The sequence below is a fragment of the Oncorhynchus mykiss genome, chromosome 7, assembly GCF_013265735.2.
Source record: "Oncorhynchus mykiss isolate Arlee chromosome 7, USDA_OmykA_1.1, whole genome shotgun sequence".
Taxonomy (NCBI): Eukaryota; Metazoa; Chordata; class Actinopteri; order Salmoniformes; family Salmonidae; genus Oncorhynchus; species Oncorhynchus mykiss.
The window spans coordinates 11,648,606-11,668,605 of record NC_048571.1 but is presented as its reverse complement, the minus strand read 5'-3'; the positions used below and the strand labels follow the sequence as shown (position 1 = coordinate 11,668,605).

The 20,000-nt window shown below is 44.2% G+C and overlaps 1 protein-coding gene across 4 annotated transcripts in view; it reads left to right on the top strand.

The window, feature by feature from the left end:
* Positions 1-12,923, top strand: part of LOC110528724 (histone deacetylase 4) — a 74,770-nt gene extending 61,847 nt beyond the window's left edge. For 2 of the 4 annotated variants that reach the window (XM_036982553.1, XM_036982555.1), the window contains 13 exons: positions 1,001-1,201; positions 2,547-2,742; positions 3,016-3,149; positions 3,402-3,551; positions 4,031-4,138; positions 5,393-5,536; positions 5,676-5,795; positions 5,877-5,974; positions 6,871-6,989; positions 8,032-8,165; positions 8,362-8,446; positions 9,173-9,305; positions 9,392-12,923. In XM_036982553.1, coding sequence (XP_036838448.1) covers positions 1,001-1,201; positions 2,547-2,742; positions 3,016-3,149; positions 3,402-3,551; positions 4,031-4,138; positions 5,393-5,536; positions 5,676-5,795; positions 5,877-5,974; positions 6,871-6,989; positions 8,032-8,165; positions 8,362-8,446; positions 9,173-9,305; positions 9,392-9,434 — 1,665 coding nt within the window. In that variant the 3' untranslated portion in view covers positions 9,435-12,923. The remainder of the gene's footprint in view (positions 1-1,000; positions 1,202-2,546; positions 2,743-3,015; positions 3,150-3,401; positions 3,552-4,030; positions 4,139-5,392; positions 5,537-5,675; positions 5,796-5,876; positions 5,975-6,870; positions 6,990-8,031; positions 8,166-8,361; positions 8,447-9,172; positions 9,306-9,391) is intronic. The other 2 variants (XR_005052503.1, XM_036982554.1) reach the window with 2 other exon arrangements.
* The last annotated feature ends 7,077 nt before the right edge of the window (positions 12,924-20,000 follow it).

The following is a 20,000-nucleotide window of genomic DNA, read 5'->3' as shown; positions in this document are numbered from 1 at the left end:
GGCTGACAGGCCTGCCAATAACACACACACACACAGTCTTGTACAACTAACCTTGTGGGGACACACCATTCAGTCCCATTCAAAATCCTATTTTCCCTAACCTGTACCCTAACCCTAACCTGAAAAAAACTAAGCTGAGCTCCTAAACCTCAACCTAATTCTAACTTGAACTCTAAACCCCCGAGAAATATAATTTGACTTTGTGACACATTAGACCGTGTTTCAATCTCACCTGAGTAGTTGTATCTGGAAGACTTTTTTGTAGTGCAGACATTTTGCAGTGCACTTGTGTTGAATGACTTCGCTAAGTGTACACTAATATGGATCAAAACAAAGTAGCACACTAGACATTTCCAAGTAGGCCTATTAACTGACCGACACTGATGAATGCTTAAAATACAAATCATTATCTCTGCCCATTGTATACACACAGGAACACTGCCAAGAGATGTTCCCCTGTACAGAGTGGGATGACTGATTCCTTTCCCTGGCACACACACCGTCTCCCCTCCCTTTCTCTCATCCCTCCTTTTCTTTCCCTCTAACAAGCTTCATTTGGTTTTTCAACTAGTGCTCGGAGGTTTCCCATTGATCGTTCAGTGTATGAGAACCTACACACGGGAGTCTCTGGAGACAGAGAGGATTGGGGCCAATGGACCCCTGTCTCCGTGGACCCCTGATCCCGCTCACAGCCGTTATTACATAGTGATCTAGTTTCCCATTCATGGCCAGTATGTGTGGATAGGAGATGTGGAGCTCAGTGCACTGCTTTGTGGATAGCTTCTAGCAGCTTCCACTGATTTCGAAAGTCTTAAGGACACACACACACACACACACCTCAATGTTAAAATGTTGACCGCCACGTCTTAGAAAAGCTACATCTTTCACTATAGAACTCCTATACTACTACTGTTGTAACAACTGCAGTAACTACTGTATTACTACTGTACTGCATATCATCAATGACTAGACGATGGATTGACCCATACCCTCTCCTTAGATGATGGGCAAGCCCAGTGAGCCCACGGGGGCCCGGCAGCACCAGAGTCACCCGGAGGAGACCGAGGAAGAGCTGAGGGAGCACCAGGCCCTCTCTCCCCAGGACGGAGGCTTTCCGTGTGGATTCGCCATCAAACAAGAGCCCCCAGACCCCCAAGAGAACCAGGAGGAGGACATGCAGCAGGAACTGCTGTTCAGACAGGTAGGAGGAGTGAGTGTGAGAGAGGGAGCTACCACAGGTCAATATGATGTGCTAGTGATGTCATCCTACTTCCAGGATCATGTCTTTTGAATTTGGTTTCAAGATCATCATCAATTTATCATCCCGTCAGAACTGTCTCAGTTCGTCAGGGCCTGGACTCCACAAGGTGTCAAGCGTTCCACAGGGAGGCTGGCCCATGTTGACTCCAATGCTTTCCACAGTTGTGTCAAGTTGGCTGGATGTCCTTTAGGTGGTGAACCATTCTTGATACACGGGAAACTGTTGAGCGTGAAAAACCCAGCAGCGTTGCAGTTCTTGACTCAAACCGGTGCTGTCTTGCCCATTCACCCTCAATTGCACACATACACAATCCATGTCTCCCAGGCTTAAAAATCCTTATTTAACTGTTCTCTTCCACTTCGTCTCAACACTGAAGTGGATTTAACAAGTGACATCAATAAGGGATCACATCATTCACCTGGATTCACCTGCTCAGTCTTTGTCATGGAAATAACAATATTGTGTATACTCAGTGAACACCTGGTAGGAGTTGTAGTTCTCATGAAATGGTGGTAACTTTTCGGCTTCTTCTTGGCCCCCAAATATGTTGAAACCGACATATGGTAAGTAAATTCACTCGCAAACAAGTATATATTTTAATATATATCTTAAATGACTGCATTTCCATGACTTTGACAATACACATTTGAGGCTCATTCTCAGCGTACAAAACAAGCACTTTCATATCGGTATTGACTTTATGGCACACACACACACACACACACACACACACACACACACACACACACACACACACACAATTATCTTGTTCATCAGTAGTTGTGTTTATTGAATGATTCACTTGCGCTATAATATGCTATTTCCTGTCCCAGGATGCTATGTTTCTGACACAGTCCTTCTTTAATGAGAGGAAACCATGCATCTTTCAAATCCACTTACTCTCCTGCAGATAATGTCATGTGTTTCGGTTCACCTCACGTAGCTTGACTGCCACCGTGTGGCCAAATGTTGTAAACACATTATAAAGAGCAGGTCACAATAGCCATTGGTGGCTGTGTCTCTGTTGCTGTCATGCAATGTTGTTCTCTGTCCTTTCTTTCTCTTTCCCCTGCTCTTCTCTCTTTCTCTCCTCCCCCTTCTCTCTTTCTCACTCTCCTTTTTTCCCCTCCTCTCTCTCCTCTCTCTCTCCTCCTCCCTTCTCTCTCCTCCTCCCCTCTCTCTCCTCTCTCCTCCTCTCCTCTCTCCTCCTCCCCTCTCTCCTCCTCCCCTCTCTCTCCTCTCTCCTCCTTCCCTCCTCATCCACCTCTTTCCTCTCTCTGAGCAGCAAGCCATATTGTTGGAGCAGCAGAGAATCCACCAGCTGAGAAACTATCAGGCTTCCATGGAGGCAGCCGGTCTGTCAATCACCTTCCCAGGTCACCGCCCCCTCTCCAGGGCCCAATCGTCTCCGGCCTCCGCTTCCTCCTTCCCCATCTCTGTCCCGCCTCCTGAGCCTCCCACCAAACCTCGCTTCACCACAGGTTGGTAGTAATGCTCTTCTCTTTTATATCAATCAAATGTATTTGTAAAGCCCTTTTCCATCAGCAGATGTCACCAAGTGCTGTACAGAAACCCATCTTAAAACCTAAAACAGCAAGTAATGCAGATGTAGATTCATTTTTATATATTTATCTTTGTCTGTCGCTCCTTTATCCCTCCTTGTTTTGCTCTGTCAGTTTGTTGTTTCCACTTGTGTGTGTGTGTGTGTGTGCGTCAGTGGTAATATGCGCTAATGTCCTGGGTTCTACCTGCAGGGTTGGTGTATGACTCTCTGATGCAAAAGCACCAGTGTATGTGCGGGAACACACACACCCATCCGGAGCACGCCGGACGCGTCCAGAGCATCTGGTCCAGACTTCAGGAGACGGGACTTAGGGGACAGTGTGAGGTACATTCTAAAGCCTTCAACCAGCCTTCTCTTTGCTATTCTCTGTTATACAATCATCTATTTGTAGTCTTCAAACAAGCGTGAATGTAATACATTTCTGTTGCTAGGAGTTTCCAACTGATGCATAAACATACATCCCTGCTTATCCTTTCCATGTACTTTGTCATTGATGATTCACTTAAACACAGAGAAAACAAATGAATAGAAAGGAAATGTTGCATGTCTCCATTTTGTGTGTGTGTGTGTGTGTAGTGTATCCGTGGTAGGAAGGCCACTCTGGAGGAGCTCCAGACAGTCCACTCTGAAGCCCACGTCCTGCTGTATGGAACCAACCCCCTCCGACAGAAACTAGACTGTTCAGTCACGCCCATGTTGGTCAGATTACCATGTGGAGGAGTGGGGGTGAGTCTTCCTCTTCATCCTCCTCCTCCTTCTTTCTTCTCCTCCTCAACCATCTTTCTCCTCTTCCTCCTCCTATTTCTCTTCCTCAAATCATTAACCCTGTTTTATATTTTGGCAATGAACCCATTTATCTAATTGACCAAAGTCAAATGAGCACGTGGCTCGTGGATACAATGTGTATGTCTCTGTGTCCAGTATGAAGGAAGTTAGAGGTAGTTTCACGAGTCAATGCTAACTGGTGTTAGCACAATAAATGGACGTCTATGGTAACAGCTATCATGCTAGCTTATGGTCACATGCAAGCTGTTAGCACAGACGTCCAGTCATTGTGCTTATGCTAGTTAGCAACTCCTTTCAAACTGCACGCAGACATAAAAATGGTCTCCACAAGTTCGTCTGACTCTGGGCAAGTAGATAAAGGGCTGCATTGCCAACATCCCAAAGTGTCCGTGTAACTGTGACGATGATGATGATTGCAGGTGGACAGTGACACCATCTGGAACGAGGTCCATTCCTCTACTGCAGTTCGTCTGGCTGTGGGTTCTGTGGTGGAGCTGGTGTTCAAAGTGGCCACTGGTGAACTGAAGGTGCGTCCTCTCTACCCTCTTCTCCTTTTCATCCCTCTATCCCTCCATTAAGGTCAGGTCTCTACCCTCCTCTTCTCCTTTTCATCCCTCTATCCCTCCATTAAGGTTAGGTCTCTCTACCCTCTTCTCCTTTTCATCCCGCTATCCCTCCATTAAGGTCAGGTCTCTACCCTCCTCCTTTTCATCCCTCTATCCCTCCATTAAGGTCAGGTCTCTACCCTCCTCTTCTCCTTTTCATCCCTCTATCCCTCCATTAAGGTCAGGTCTCTACCCTCCTCCTTTTCATCCCTCTATCCCTCCATTAAGGTCAGGTCTCTCTACCCTCCTCTTCTCCTTTTCATCCCTCTATCCCTCCATTAAGGTCAGGTCTCTCTACCCTCCTCTTCTCCTTTTCACCCCTCTATCCCTCCATTAAGGTTAGGTCGCTCTACCCTCCTCTTCTCCTTTTCATCCCTCTATCCCTCCATTAAGGTCAGGTCGCTCTACCCTCCTCTTCTCCTTTTCATCCCTCTATCCCTCCATTAAGGTCAGGTCTCTCTACCCTCTTCTCCTTTTCATCCCTCTATCCCTCCATTAAGGTTAGGTCGCTCTACCCTCCTCCTTTTCATCCCTCTATCCCTCCATTAAGGTCAGGTCTCTACCCTCTTCTCCTTTTCATCCCTCTATCCCTCCATTAAGGTCAGGTCTCTCTACCCTCCTCTTCTCCTTTTCATCCCTCTATCCCTCCATTAAGGTTAGGTCTCTCTACCCTCCTCCTTTTCATCCCTCTATCCCTCCATTAAGGTCAGGTCTCTACCCTCCTCTTCTCCTTTTCATCCCTCTATCCCTCCATTAAGGTTAGGTCTCTCTACCCTCCTCCTTTTCATCCCTCTATCCCTCCATTAAGGTTAGGTCGCTCTACCCTCCTCTTCTCCTTTTCATCCCTCTATCCCTCCATTAAGGTTAGGTCGCTCTACCCTCCTCCTTTTCATCCCTCTATCCCTCCATTAAGGTCAGGTCTCTCTACCCTCCTCTTCTCCTTTTCATCCCTCTATCCCTCCATTAAGGTTAGGTCTCTCTACCCTCCTCCTTTTCATCCCTCTATCTCTCCATTAAGGTCAGGTCTCTACCCTCCTCTTCTCCTTTTCATCCCTCTATCCCTCCATTAAGGTTAGGTCGCTCTATACTTTTTCCCCCCTTCACAAAGAATGCACTCAATCTCTCCCCCTCATGGATGGAGTTGTGGGTAATGTAGTTGTTGCATCTGGTTCCCAGAACGGCTTTGCTGTGGTTCGACCCCCTGGACACCATGCAGAAGAGAGCACTCCCATGGGCTTCTGCTACTTTAACTCAGTAGCCATCGCAGCCCGGCTGCTCCAACAGAGACTCAACGTCTGCAAGATCCTCATAGTAGACTGGGTGAGTTTGTGCTGGTCCTTCACCTGACCTTTTAAAGAGAAAGTGGGTTTTGTAAATGACTGTAGAATTACCATTGGATGTAAGAAGAAGAAAAAATTGGACAATGGTCATCTGATTGGCCATGTGTGCTGTCCATCAGGATGTTCACCATGGCAACGGGACCCAGCAGGCATTTTACGACGACCCCAACGTGCTGTACCTGTCTCTCCATCGATACGACGATGGAAACTTCTTCCCTGGCAGCGGAGCCCCCGACGAGGTAATGGTGACACATCTCATGGGAACGTGTGTGTGTGTGTGTGTGTTCTCATGACTATTCCTCCCATCCTTTCTCTGTCAGGTGGGCAGTGGTCCAGGAGTAGGTTTTAACGTTAACATGGCCTTCACCGGGGGGCTGGAGCCACCTATGGGAGATGCAGAGTACCTGGCAGCCTTCAGGTAACCCACAACACTTACTCCACCAGACATGGCACCAGGGTTCTTTTCACAGTCCCCAGGTCCAGAACAAATTCAAGAAAGTGTACAGTGTTATATAGAACCCTTATTGCATGGAACTCCCATCTCATATTGCTCATATAAACAGCAAACCTGGTTTAAAAACAAATAAAACAACACCTCACGGCACAACGCCTCTCCCCTATTTGACCCAGATAGTTTGTGTGTATGTATTGATGTGGAGGCTGTGTGTGTACAGTATGTATTGATGTGGAGGCTGTGTGTGTACAGTATGTATTGATGTGGAGGCTGTGTGTGTACAGTATGTATTGATGTGGAGGCTGTGTGTGTACAGTATGTATTGATGTGGAGGCTGTGTGTGTACAGTATGTATTGATGTGGAGGCTGTGTGTGTACAGTATGTATTGATGTGGAGGCTGTGTGTGTACAGTATGTATTGATGTGGAGGCTGTGTGTGTACAGTATGTATTGATGTGGAGGCTGTGTGTGTACAGTATGTATTGATGTGGAGGCTGTGTGTGTACAGTATGTATTGATGTGGAGGCTGTGTGTGTACAGTATGTATTGATGTGGAGGCTGTGTGTGTACAGTATGTATTGATGTGGAGGCTGTGTGTGTACAGTATGTATTGATGTGGAGGCTGTGTGTGTACAGTATGTATTGATGTGGAGGCTGTGTGTGTACAGTATGTATTGATGTGGAGGCTGTGTGTGTACAGTATGTATTGATGTGGTATAATGTCATGTTCTGTGTGGACCTCAGGAAGAGGAGCTGCTGCTTTCACAACAGATAATGATTCTAATAAAATACCAAATATCAAAAAACACACATGCACTTACGTTGCGAAACTGACCAACTCTCTCTCTCCCTCTCCCTAGGTCTGTGGTGATGCCCATAGCAGATGAATTTGCTCCTGACGTGGTGCTGGTGTCCTCAGGCTTTGACGCCGTCGAGGGTCACCCTCCTCCCCTAGGCGGTTACACCCTCACCTCCAAATGTAGGTTTATGTGTAAAGTAGCACTGGTGCAATGATGTCTGGATCTGTTCTTTCTGTTCCAGACACACAACATGACAGACAGGAGATGTGGACACCACTCATTTAACAGGGTGTCCACATACTAGTGTTATGCTCTGTATTCTTTGCTGCTGTGGTGTACGGTGCATTCTGGAAGTGTTCAGACCCCTTGACTTGTTCCACATTTTGTTGCGTTACAGCCTTATTCTAAAATGGATTCAATAAAAAATGTTCGTCATCAATCTACAGATAATACCCCATAATGACAAATAAAAACTGATTTTTTTAAAAACATTTTGCAAATGTATACCAAAAAAACTAACAGAAATACCTTATTTGCATAAGTACTGTTAGACTCAAACTTGTGCTCAGGTGCGTCCTGTTTCCATTGATCATCCTTGATGTTTTACCTGTGGTGAATTTAATTGATTGGACATGGTTTGGAAAGGCACACACCTGTCTATAGAAGGTCCCACAGTTGACAGTGCATGTCAGAGCAAAAAGTAAGCCCCCAAGACTCTTCCTAGAGATGGCCGCCCGGCCAAACTGAGCAATCGTGGGAGAAGGGCCTTGGTCAGGGAGGTGACCACGAACACGATGGCCATTCTGACAGAGCTGAAAATAGCTGTGCAGCAACGCTCCCAATCCAACCTGACAGAGCTTGAGAGGATCCGCAGAGAAGAATAGGAGAAACTCCTCAAATACAGTTGTGCCAAGCTTGTAGCGTCATACCCAAGAAGTCTTGATGCTGTAGTCACTGCCAAAGGTGCTTCAACAAAGTACTGAGTAAAGGGTCTAAATACTTATGTAAATGTGATATTTCAGTTTTTTATTTTTAATACATTTGCAAAATTTCCAAAAACCTGTTTTTGCTTTGTCATTATGGGGTATTGTGTGTAGATTGATAAGGAGAAACATTTATTTAATCCATTTTAGAATAAGCCTGTAACGTAACAAAATGTGGAAAAAGTCAAGGGGTCTGAATACTTTCAACCTTCACACACACACACACCCTCCCCTGCAGGTTTTGGGTACCTGACGCGTCAGCTGATGACCCTGGCGGAGGGTCGCGTGGTGCTGGCATTGGAGGGAGGTCACGACCTCATGGCCATCTGTGACGCTTCCGAGGCCTGCGTCTCCGCTCTGCTGGGCAACCAGGTGAGGGAAGGAGGGAGAAAGGAAGAGGGGGGGGGGGGGGGGGGGGGGGGCAGGAATCAGGAAGGGTAATGATAAGACTAGATCATTTATAGTGGTCTGGTGAAGAACTGAAAAGGAGAGGGAATGGATGAATGGTGAAGGTGGACTGGTGTGTGTCCGGTTATCAGATAGCACAGTGTGTATGTGTTGTCCACAGCTGGATCCTCTCCCTCAGACGCTTCTGGAGCAGAGACCCAACCAGAATGCTGTGTGCTCCATAGAGAAGGTTATAGAAACACACAGTGAGTACCAAGCACAGTTTCCTATCTGAGATTAAAGAGGCAGGAAGTTCTCCCTCAACTTACTCCAGTCTTAAAGGTTGAGTAAGCTAGATTTTTTTGTCCACAAATTTACCCATATTTCTATTAGATGTACTGTAAATAGTTTATGATTAGTGAATGCCGTAATTTAATTATTTTGTTAGATGCTGCTCCTTATTAGCTGAAATCAAATTTTCGCTATCGAGCTAGCTGTTCAGGCCAAACCTAGCATTGAATCATGGAAATGTGTTGCGCTATGCAGACCCCCCTAGGCAACCCCCCGGACTTGCCCGGGCAGGCCTGCCCCTTCCTGGGCCTGGGCTATAGCCAGTGTGAGAAATGTTTGTGCTCTGAAACTAAATAAATACTACACTCTGACCCACACAACAGGATAGTGCTAGACAAATCAAGGAATGTAAACTTCAAAGCGTGATGAAGTTTTATTGGGATTTGCAGCTGTTGTTGGTAAGTAATGGATCTGCTAGCTTCTGAAGTTAACTTACTGATCCTTTATCATTGTTCCCTCTCTATCCTCCCTCCCTCTCTCCTCCCTCCCTCTCCCCGCTCGCTCTCCCTCTCTCCTCCCTCCCTCTCTCCGCTCGCTCTCCCTCTCTCCTCCCTCCCTCTCTCCGCTCGCTCTCCCTCTCTCCTCCCTCCTTCTCCCCGCTCGCTATCCCTCCCTCCCTCCCTCCCTCCCTCTTTCTCCAGGTAAGTACTGGCGCTCCTTGCAGCGTGACTCCCCCAGGCTGGGCCTGTCTGTGCTGGAGGCTCAGAGAGGAGACTCGGAGGAGGCTGAGACCGTCAGCGCCATGGCCTCTCTCTCTGTGGCCAACAAACAGAGGTAGGTCACCATAGCTACTATCATCCAGTTCTATTGAGATGCACCTGTTTTGCTAACGCACCTTTCTCTCCTCTTGTTCCCCTTAGCAGGTCGGAGGAGGAACCCATGGAGGAGGAAGCACCATTATAGCGGGGGAAGCATAAGGGCGTCGCACCGTGACTGTCGGCCTCTGCAGCTCGGAAGACTACCTTCTGGAGAGTCTCGACTGTCCCTTTCATTTAGTCCCTCCGCGCCGTGCCTATCACCTTGATTGGCAGCTCCTCTGCCAATGAGAGAGAGGGATGGGCTTCAGAGTAGGGAGTCAATGGGGATACGATATGAAGGATGGAAGTGACAAAGCGCTGCAGCCAGGCAGCTCAGCGTGGTCAGCTCACCGTTTGTTTCTGCCAGTCAGACTGAGGCAGCCCCAGAAGACACCCTAGCACCGAGGCAGGGCGTGGGTTCTCGGAGTGGAGGCGGATAATGGAAGTCTTACTCCTGAAGGGAAAGATCTGGTGCTTTACAGAGCTCCCCCGTGGCCAAATATGGAGACAGAGGACAGGACAAGTCCGGCTGTCACACACAGCGTGGACATTTATTTTCTCTCCTGCTTTTGTCCCGCTAAATGGAGGACATGCTACTGATGGAGATGGTGGCTACTGATGAGAGATGGTGGTTACTGATGAGAGATGGCGGACAACAAAGCCCCTAGGAGAATTGTCGGGCTGTCATTGGCTGAGGACAGTAGACTTGACTGTGGTTGGCCGTTGAGCAAGCGGCCTTTGCCGTTATTGGATGATGAGGCTATTGGATCTTTGCCTTATTGATGCAGCTGGTAGTTCTGTGATGGAGGATCCACCAATGAGAGAGTGCCTTTGTGAAGCTCTGATGGATTTCAGGATTGTGTCAGAAATGAAGATTGCCTTAAATGATGATCCTGACCAGGGGAGAGAGAGAAATACATTTTCCTGTTTGACAGAGGACGGGATGGTGGAAAAAATGATCTTTCAGCATGTTTACCAGGATTGTGATGTAGACAGCGTTTGTCTCTCACAGCCTCTTTTAGAGGTCATTATACCTTTGGATTGATATATTTTTCTGTAAAAATGCTTCAAAAAGGTAGTTGCAAGCAAACATTTGAAAAGTTCAACTTCCAGTTGATTCGTAAAGCACTGTTGAAGGTTAGCATTTAGCCTTATGTAGCTTCCCTTTATCACATAACCAATCGCTAACGGAGAAAAAGCATGTCTCACCAGAAAGACCTGTCGGTTGCAAGGTTAGAAAGTTATCCAAAAAGAACTAGTCGAGCAAAAAAAAAGCCAAAGCATGAGTTTGCATCCAGCTCTTTCGTACCACTAGTAACAGCAGGCATACACAGTATTACTACTGGCTTTTCATACCAAGCACACTGTTCGAGAGCTAACGGATCAAACATGTATGTCTCAACCTTTTGGTTAAATAATTATTGAATTCCAATGTATTGTTTGGCAACTACCTTAGTTAATAGTTACTATAAACATCTTGTCATGTATATTGAATTGAACATATTCTAAAGTGTGTTAATTTGCCATCTTTGAAACTATCATTTCCACATCGAGCTAGTCAATTGACTATACCATCATCAACTTTTTCTTAATCAACCATCTCAAGTGGGTGACAATTCTATTTTTGGCATGTATGAAAATCTCTAATTTTGAACATACTTTTTATATTTGCGTATTTGTCATTTTGCGTTGTTACTCTGTACAGTTGATGTGCCACTTGCTCTTAGTGTCCTCATCATGCATTGGGATGATCAGCCTTTCTACTTTATACCATGATTCCAGAAATTGTCTATTTACTTACAGAATGATCCTGTTTACAGAGAGGTTCTACATGGAAAGCCTAGAAATATATTATATCCGTAGCCTACATGAGAGCTATGATGTTGTGAAAGAGAATAGCTATAGCAAAGATGGTCTCACTCCAGTAAATAGCGCTAAAAACCTTATGTGGGGGGTTGAGGTTGACTGTTTTAAACTGGCCCTGGTTGGAGCAGCCCTGCACTCAGCAGCACTGGATTTGGTCTCTTTTCCACACATTTGTTTTTGTACTGTATTGTTCCTGGCTGCACTGTAGCTAGACTAGACTAGCATGGGGCATTTTAAAGACACTTAGCTTTCACGTTTGACTTCATTGGGACCAACCAAAATGACATACCGAGGTTACTTTTGACACCATAACACACTGTTGTTGATTTGATAGCATGGTTACTGCTATGTTGCCATGGTTACTGTACATTAGCATACCTCCACTTCAGAAAATGTTGTGACATCACTTCTTCCTGTCGTAGCTACATTAGTCAGGTTGTCAAGAAACCGGAGTCATGATATTAGTGGGTTGGCATGGTCTCATTGTAGTTCAAACTATTCTCATCCCTAGTAAATAACTCCTTTTAGTTTTCAATAATGTTCTTACATTGTATTTATTGTTGCTTTGCTTTGTGTTTGCTCTCAGATTCACCATTCCTATGAATAGTTTCAGAACCCCAGGGTTTGGTATGTTCCTTTACAAAACATTTCTTTAACGCCATCTAATTCTCTGCATGGTTTGTCTGTCCGCATGCCTGTCTGGCTGTACGTCTGTGTAACACTGTATTTGCACAGTAGAAGAAAACTGGAGGACTAAATCCTATCCCAGAAAACCCAGCGTGAATGTCTCTTCTTCTTTGGTGTACTAAGGATACAAAGGACTTGTCCAAATGAATTCCACATTAGATTTTAAAAAATGTAAATGCTCAGTTTTTGTAGGGAAATTACCCAGCACTTAAACAAGATAATGGACAATAGACTTGACTGTGTTTAGAGTAAGAGGAATATGGATTAGCTAGGCTAATCTCCGAGTGTATTTATGCTGGCTTCACATGCTCATGGGAAATGGGGAAGTCCGACATGATTGTGTTTAAGTGCTTTTGAAGTCGGAAAAATTCTTCAACCAATAGGATTTTAGCTAGCTTATCAAGGTTGCTAATAATAAAGTTAGCTAGCTTATTAAGGTTGCTAATAATAAAGTTAGCTAGCTTGCTTAACATTGACAATATGGTCAAACTAGCTACCTTCTCCATATTGATGAGGTCGTAATTGTCAAACTGATTTGTTAATTTTTTGGTTGAAAAGTTCAAAGGTCAGTAGTGAAACATCACAACTCGCCACCCTGGGCAACAACATCTTCTGTTTCCCACTTGAAATTCCGACTTGGAGGTTCGCTCAAGTGAAACTTCTCAGTTGGAAATAGGAACTTCTGATACCACATGAACGTGGCATTACACCCATCTAGACTGCTTGTCTCACCCTAAGAGTGTTTCTAGGGTGTTGGGGACAGACACACAACGTAGACAATGGCTAAAACATCGGACCTTTAAAACACTCCATATGTGGTTGATTGGGAAGGGAATCTTCTGCAGACTCTTATCCACTTAAGCCAGTTGTATTTAAAACCACTGTGGTTAAAAAGAGCTATTCTCGGTTTACATATGTAAATGAAAAAGTTATTTTTGTTGTCTTTCCATTCCATTGTTACAAATGCTATCTTGTTGGGACCTATATGCTTTTGACATTTTGTCTCAGACATAAACTCTAAAATATATTTCTGAAAAATAAAGTTGTCTTGTGTGTTAATTGTGATGCTATATTTATGAATCCAAAAATGTATAGTTAACAGACCTATGTCAAGTCAATGTGTTCTTGAGTATCAAAGGCCCTGTCCAGAAACCACAACCATCCTAGGCACTGGTGTAGATCTGGGCCAGTATTCATAAAGTGTCTCAGAGTAGAGTCCTGATCTAAGATCAGTTTGGCCTTCTTGATAATGAATTAAGATTACTGAACAGAAGACCCTAGATCAGCACCCCTACTCTGAGACGTTTGATCCATATGACCACTGAAATTATTAGAGACCCCGAGAGAGTTTGGGGAGAGAGTCTCTTTGTTTGCTACTCGCTGGGTGAACCATGTACCTGCAGGGGGGTCGTAACAGCAGTGTGACACATTGTACTGTAATTTCCCCTGCTACTCGCTGGGTGAACCATGTACCTGCAGGGGGGTCGTAACAGCAGTGTGACACATTGTACTGTGACTTCCTCTGGAGTTTCACTAGATGTCAGCAGAGACGTGAAATAAGATGTCTGTGTTGGAGAAACACATCTGAGGAAGAGAACAATATGAGACCGACCGTTTGTTAGCCGTCCAGATATCTGTTCGGCTTCAACTCAGTTATTCATCACAAAATACATCAAAGCCATACATTACCAGGTGTATTTCAACAGTATCGCCATAGGAACTACAACCAGCTATCACAATGTTAGGAGAAAATAATATAGTCTCTTTCTCCCAATGTGAAACACTAACCATACTGGTGTTTAGTTCTCAACACTGAACTGTGAAATGGTGAGTTACTATCCTGATTAAATCAGACTTTAACCAGGCTAGTTAATGACTAATATGTAAGGGAAATATGAGGACAGCTCTGGTAGATACTGAACACCTAAAGACCTACAAGTGCAAAGGTAATGCTAGAAGATGGAGGCCAATGCTCTATAATAATTTAGCATGTACTGTCGCTTAGCAGCAGGCTGGATGCTTCTAAATCAGTGTGATGCATAATTACTTTCAGAGAGAGAGAAGAGGGACACCCACACATCCTTGCCCGTGCATTTCAATGTACTACCCTACCCCACTCAGCCTGCTCATAACAACTAGGAGAGCCCATGATAATTATATTGTGTAATGTGTGTGTTAGCCTGGAGGGTGGAAATGCAGTGCAAACTTCAAGTGTATATTGTGTCTCTTCTCTCACCTACTCTGGCACAACACATTTACATTTTAGAGCGACTTAATCTTTAAAATGGCTAGGTGAGACAACAACACATCACAATCGTATCAAGTGAATAGTACATATATCTGTCTTTATACTATGGGCATGGCCAGATTACCAACCGGGCACAAGCCCCGGGCCCCCGGCCTTCAAGGGGCCCCCAAAAATTATTATTACGAAGAGCGAAAAGATACGAAGAGAAAATTCAGCAGTTTAAAAGCTAATTTCCTGCAATTCACACAGTATATTCTTCTCTCTGCCCTATGGTAAAATGTGTAGAATTTCAGGAAGTCTGCTGGGCCCCAAATGCGGTAGTCTGTCCCTTTTTATAGCAGTAATAGTTCCTCCGGGACTTAAGTTTTACGTCACTGGTTATTTGGATGAGATGATCTGATGCTAGATTGTGTGATTAAGTGATTGTAATAGTAATATTAGACACTGCCTTTTTATTATTATTTTGGGGTAATAACTTTCAACATGTGGCTCGTTCACATGGTACTGTGAAGCAGACTAGTATTTTAGTATATGAGATGGTTTTGTGGTTATTACTGAGTACTGCCTTGTCAGGCACCGTTAGGCCAGCTAAGAGGTTTTAGGGGTCGTCACTAGTTACCAGAGTCATAAAGTCATAAACCCTGTCTATTTCTTCAATTTCTCTTTATTAAAATGTTATTTTAAACCTACCCTTAACCACACTGCTAACCTTATGCCTAACCTTAAATTAATCTCGTAAAAAATCATGAAAACCAAAAATGTTGGTCTTTAATTTTTTGCCAATTTTGACTTTGTGGCTATGGTAAGTAGTGGAAACCAGTCTTAGGGGTTTTAGATGATTGACCATCAGTTGAAGGAGACCTAGTGATGATACAGGCAGCATGTCTGATGTACTCAGTATGTCTTGTGGTTTCAGGTGAGTAAAGATGTCCTTAAGTGCATAAAAGTGTTATTACACATGTTAAGTGAATGTATAAACAAGTAAGGGTATCAGGGAAATAAGCTATGCTAAAGTTATAGATATAGAGAAATATACCTACAGTAGTAGGATCTTAATTTGAGACCGTTTACTACAGCAGGAAAATAATCCTGCAGCAACTGGAAATGTGAATTATGATATGGATTATAATTCATGGACATTTTATGTAGGGGTTGATACCTTTTTTGTTAGGGCAACTTTAAAGTGGACATGACAAACTTTAGAAGCCTTTTTAAACCTTGAACCCACGACAAATTTGCATTTCCTGCTGTGCAGGGAAATTCTCATCAACAAAAGAGTGATCAAATTAAGATCAAACAGCTGTACTGTGTTGTATACTTAGTGCCTAGCTAGCCAACTGGCTAGGTGGTACGTCATAGTGAGATATGAAATTAGCCATCTGTAACCTAGAATTTGAGTGGAAATGTATCAGTATTTCACTGTTTATTAATGTGAGAGAAGTGTTTTGCACAAGTTTAAATCCTTTAAGAGAATGAGAATTGACATACTGTATTTGTGATTGACCATCAGTAGGAGACCTAGTGATGATAGAGGCAGCATGTCTGATGTACCCCGTCTGTCTTGGGATTTCAGAATAGAGAGGTACACGTTGTAAACTGCTACATGTGACAATAGGACCCCCTTGCTTCTCCAATAGGGTCGACATGTTGGATGAGAGTAGAAGAGGTTAAGACACAGGGGCTATGCCAGGAATGTGGGGAATCCCATTGATCCCATTGTGTCCCGGTATGGCTCCGAGCATTCCCGTAAACGTTATGGGAAACCCAAGCCAGCTACCTGAAGGGGTGAAACGTGATACCTGTTGGAACATGGTAGACAGAGACAGGAGAAACTGCACTACGGGTTCTGAGAGGAGAGTTAACCTGGGGGAAGGGCTCTCTCTCTTTCCTTTCCTTCTTTGTCACATTGTTTTCTCTTTCCTTCTCCCTCTCTCCCTGTGATTTCTCTCGCTCTCCCACTGCATGGAGGAGGTGGAGGTTGCATTTGACCTCTGACCCCTCTCTGACTTCCTGTGACGGGGCCACTCAGTAGCAGCAGGGGATTGTGGCTGTCGGTGGAGAGGCCAATAAGAGCCCTCCTGAAACTCCTCCAGATCAAGAGCATCACTACCCGAACGCCTGTTCTTCATCCGTTCCCCTGGCAACAACACAGCACGAGTTCTTCTCTTGGCCAGAAAGTGTGTGTGTGTGTGTGCGTGGGTAGCCAAGATTCTTCCGAGCTGTTCAGCAAGCCTCCCTGCTGTACGTTGCCATACAATTCTAGCAACTGCTAGATAGAGATGGAGTAAAACAAAAGAGCTGGAAAAGTACATGTTTACTGCATGGCCTAAATGCAGAATTTATTTTTCTCTCTGTCACTGAAGTTAATCTCAAACTGGTCCTTGGACAAGATTCTGTCATCTATTTTAGAAATACCTTAGAGGATTTGGAATTGTGTGTGTGTGTGTGTGTGTGTGTGGACAGCAGTAGGCACTGTTACATTGGTGTGGGTTATATTTATTCATAGTTGTGTTGATCCACAGGCTTAGATGGTTTCATCTCTCTCTCCCTTCTACACTGGTGAATTAGGAACACGTCTGGGCTTTTGTGTTCTGTTCCTACAACCCACGTGTGTGTGTGTGTGTGTCTGAGAGTGGCCCCATGTTCTCCATCCCTCCTCCTCCTCTGTTCACTGAAGACACTTCTCCTTCTTCTCTTAAAATGAGTGGGCTTTAAGGCTGAACATTGAATGCTGTAGGATCAGTCAAAGTTGGACACATGTACAGGTGTAGGCAGGACAGCAGGCTAGAATAACTCATGCAGATCAATGTCTAACAAGGCATATTATTCAAATGACTCATTGTCGATCACTCATATTGTGTAACACCACCAGTCACTGCAAAAAAAGTACTCTTTCAATAACTTTTTGAATGTATCATTGTTTAACTTCCAAATCACACTTTGTGACTTCAGCTGTATGACAACCCAGGGCACATCTTGATTCTGTTAAGAGCCAGTCACACCAACCCCTGGCATGACTTAGCCTGGAGCCCTCCATGAAGATCACAGCCCCCTCACCAGGTGCTTCAGAAAATCTTCTTCTTAGCATTTTAGCAGCGTTGCTTGGCAACCGAAAATGAGCCCTGGCTCTGTCAAACACAACACTGTCATTGGGCAAAATGGTCACTTGTTGTCAGTCGAATTCTGATAATGCCTGTTGATCCATCGACAATGTTTCTCTGCTCAGAACATGTGCTCTTCAACAGAAGCGAGGCTTGAGGGGGGCACTGATTTGTGTGTTCACATGAAAGATATGCCGGTCTTGCTTTGTGTTGTATCTATTCATCCATACACACACACACACACACACTCCTTGCTCCTTGTGCATTCACACTTCTCCTTCGTTGCTATGGCTTCGGGAGTCATATCTCTTTGTGTACAATTGATGTCTACCCGTCAAGGCTGTTGTCTAACATAGATATTGTCTTGAAAAGATGAATCATTTTGCTCCACACTGTATGTGCTGCCTTGAGACTACTGATGGAGGGAGACTCATGAGAGTCCAACACAATTCTCTTCAAATACAGCAGCTCAAACAACTGAAGACGATCGGGAATCTTTGTGGCTCAACCTTTTTGATCGAAAACATCGACATCCTATTTATGAAATGCTCAGACCTGAACTAAATTGCATTGTTGTCGTGTACAGCATATGATACTTCACATCACAGCTGTGGAGGGTTTGCAGTGTTACAATTCTGTGCACATTTCATTTACAATTTCATGTTGATCATGTTGATTGTGCTTATAGACAGCAAAAGGCAGTACCTCCAATATTTCCTGCTTTTTTAAAATCCAGGAGTCAAGAGAGCGGTTCTTTGCCAGAATACGCCTACACACCCCATGTGTTCTTTCTCCCTCTAACACACACACACACACACACACACACACACACACACACACACACACTGCATGTTCACAGATACATATACACATATTCATACATAGAAGCATGCATTTCAAAGAGCGATTGAATAGGCTGTTCAGGGTCAGCTCCCCAAGGCAGAGGGTCCCATGGTCTTTATGTGGTACGACAGAGCAAATACCACTCACTTACTTTAGATCCTGTTCTAACATCATCCTATACCAACTTAAGATATGTTGTATAAAGCACACGTGGGAATTAATAAACATTTCAAATGTGTCCTTGTACTTAGTATTGTTTTGTCATGTATCTTTCAATGTGACCTTCCATTATCCATCTATTACATGGTAGTTTGTGTTTGCAGTAGTACTAGTAGTAGTAGTAGTAGTAGTAACAGTAGTAGTAGTAACAGTAGTAGCAGCAGTTGTAGTAGTAACAGTAGTAGTAGTAACAGTAGTAGTAGCAGTAGTAGTAACAGTAGTAGCAGCAGTTGTAGTAGTAACAGTAGTAGTAACAGTAGTAGTAGTAGCAGTAGTAACAACAGTAGCAGTAGTAGTAGCAGTAGTAACAGTAGTAGTAGTAGTAGTAGTAGTAGCAGTAGTAACAACATTAGCAGTAGTAGTAGCAGTAGTAGCAGTAGTAGTAGTAACAACAGTAGTAGTAACAACAGTAGTAGTAGTAGTAGTAACAGTAGTAGTAGTAACAGTAGTAGTAGTAACAGTAGTAGTAGTAACAGTAGTAGTAGTAACAGTAGTAACAGTAGTAGTAGTAACAGTAGTAGTAGTAGTAACAGTAGTAGTAGTAACAGTAGTAGTAGTAGTAGTAGTAGTAACATCAGTAGGTGTAGTAGTAGTAGTAACAGTAACAGTAGTAGTAGTAGTAACATCAGTAGTAGTAGTAGTAGTAGGTGTAGTAGTAACAGTAGTTGTAGTAGTAGTAGTAACAGTAGTTGTAGTTGTAGTAGTAGTAGTAGTAGTAGTAGTAACAGTAGTTGTAGTAGTAGTAGTAGCAGCAGTAACAGTAGTAGTAGTAGTGACAGGAAAACTACCGATATCCAATTAAAGGGATATCTTTTTCATTTAACATCCGTATTTATGCTGCAATTAAAGTAATACATTATTTATTATTATTGTTATTATCATTATTACTACCAGCCCTATGAAACAGTGAGTTCCATTTCAGGGTGATTCCTCCTCTGCCTGTAGCAGTGTTCTCTCCACAGACCGCACTGTGAGTCAGTATCACACAGAACCCACGCCTGCACCCACACACACCCACCGGCCAGCCGTATGCACACACACACACTCACGTACGTATACACACAACGTGTTCTCACACACACATACTCTCCAACAGTTATGTTACAGAACAGTGGCTATGTGAAATCCTTCAACGAGACTCATTTGACTGCTACTAAGGTTTCAGCTGCAGCTGTCATCCTCCTGGGTCTGGTGGGTTCTAGGCCCTTCACCAACTACAGATGCAGGTTATGGAGGTAGTCAGAGGGGGATTCCCACACATTCCTCTGTGTGTGTGTGTGTGTGCGCACGTATAATGTGATTGTGTGCATGTGTGTGTGTTCTTGTGCATGTGTGTGCATGTGTGTGCATGCATACAGTATATGATTGTGTGTGTGTAGTACCTGGCTGACTAACTTTACGTGACAGTTGTGGACCTTTTAAAGAGGCCTCTCTCTGAGGTCACAGGGTTCTCCTGAACAGTACATCTCTGCTCATTTTGTCCTGGGCGTTGTAAAGCACATTCCATAGCAAGAGGCTGACCACTCAGCAAGAGGAACTGGATTTGCTGCCCGCCCAGGGCGTCCACCAAAATGCCTGCAGAAAAAATACCAGCCCACCTAAAACCAGTAGGATGAATGTTCCAGTTCACCCAGCAGGATGAGTGTTCCAGCAGGGTGAGTGTTCCAGCAGGATTGAATGTTCCAGCAGGATGAGTGTTCCAGCAGGG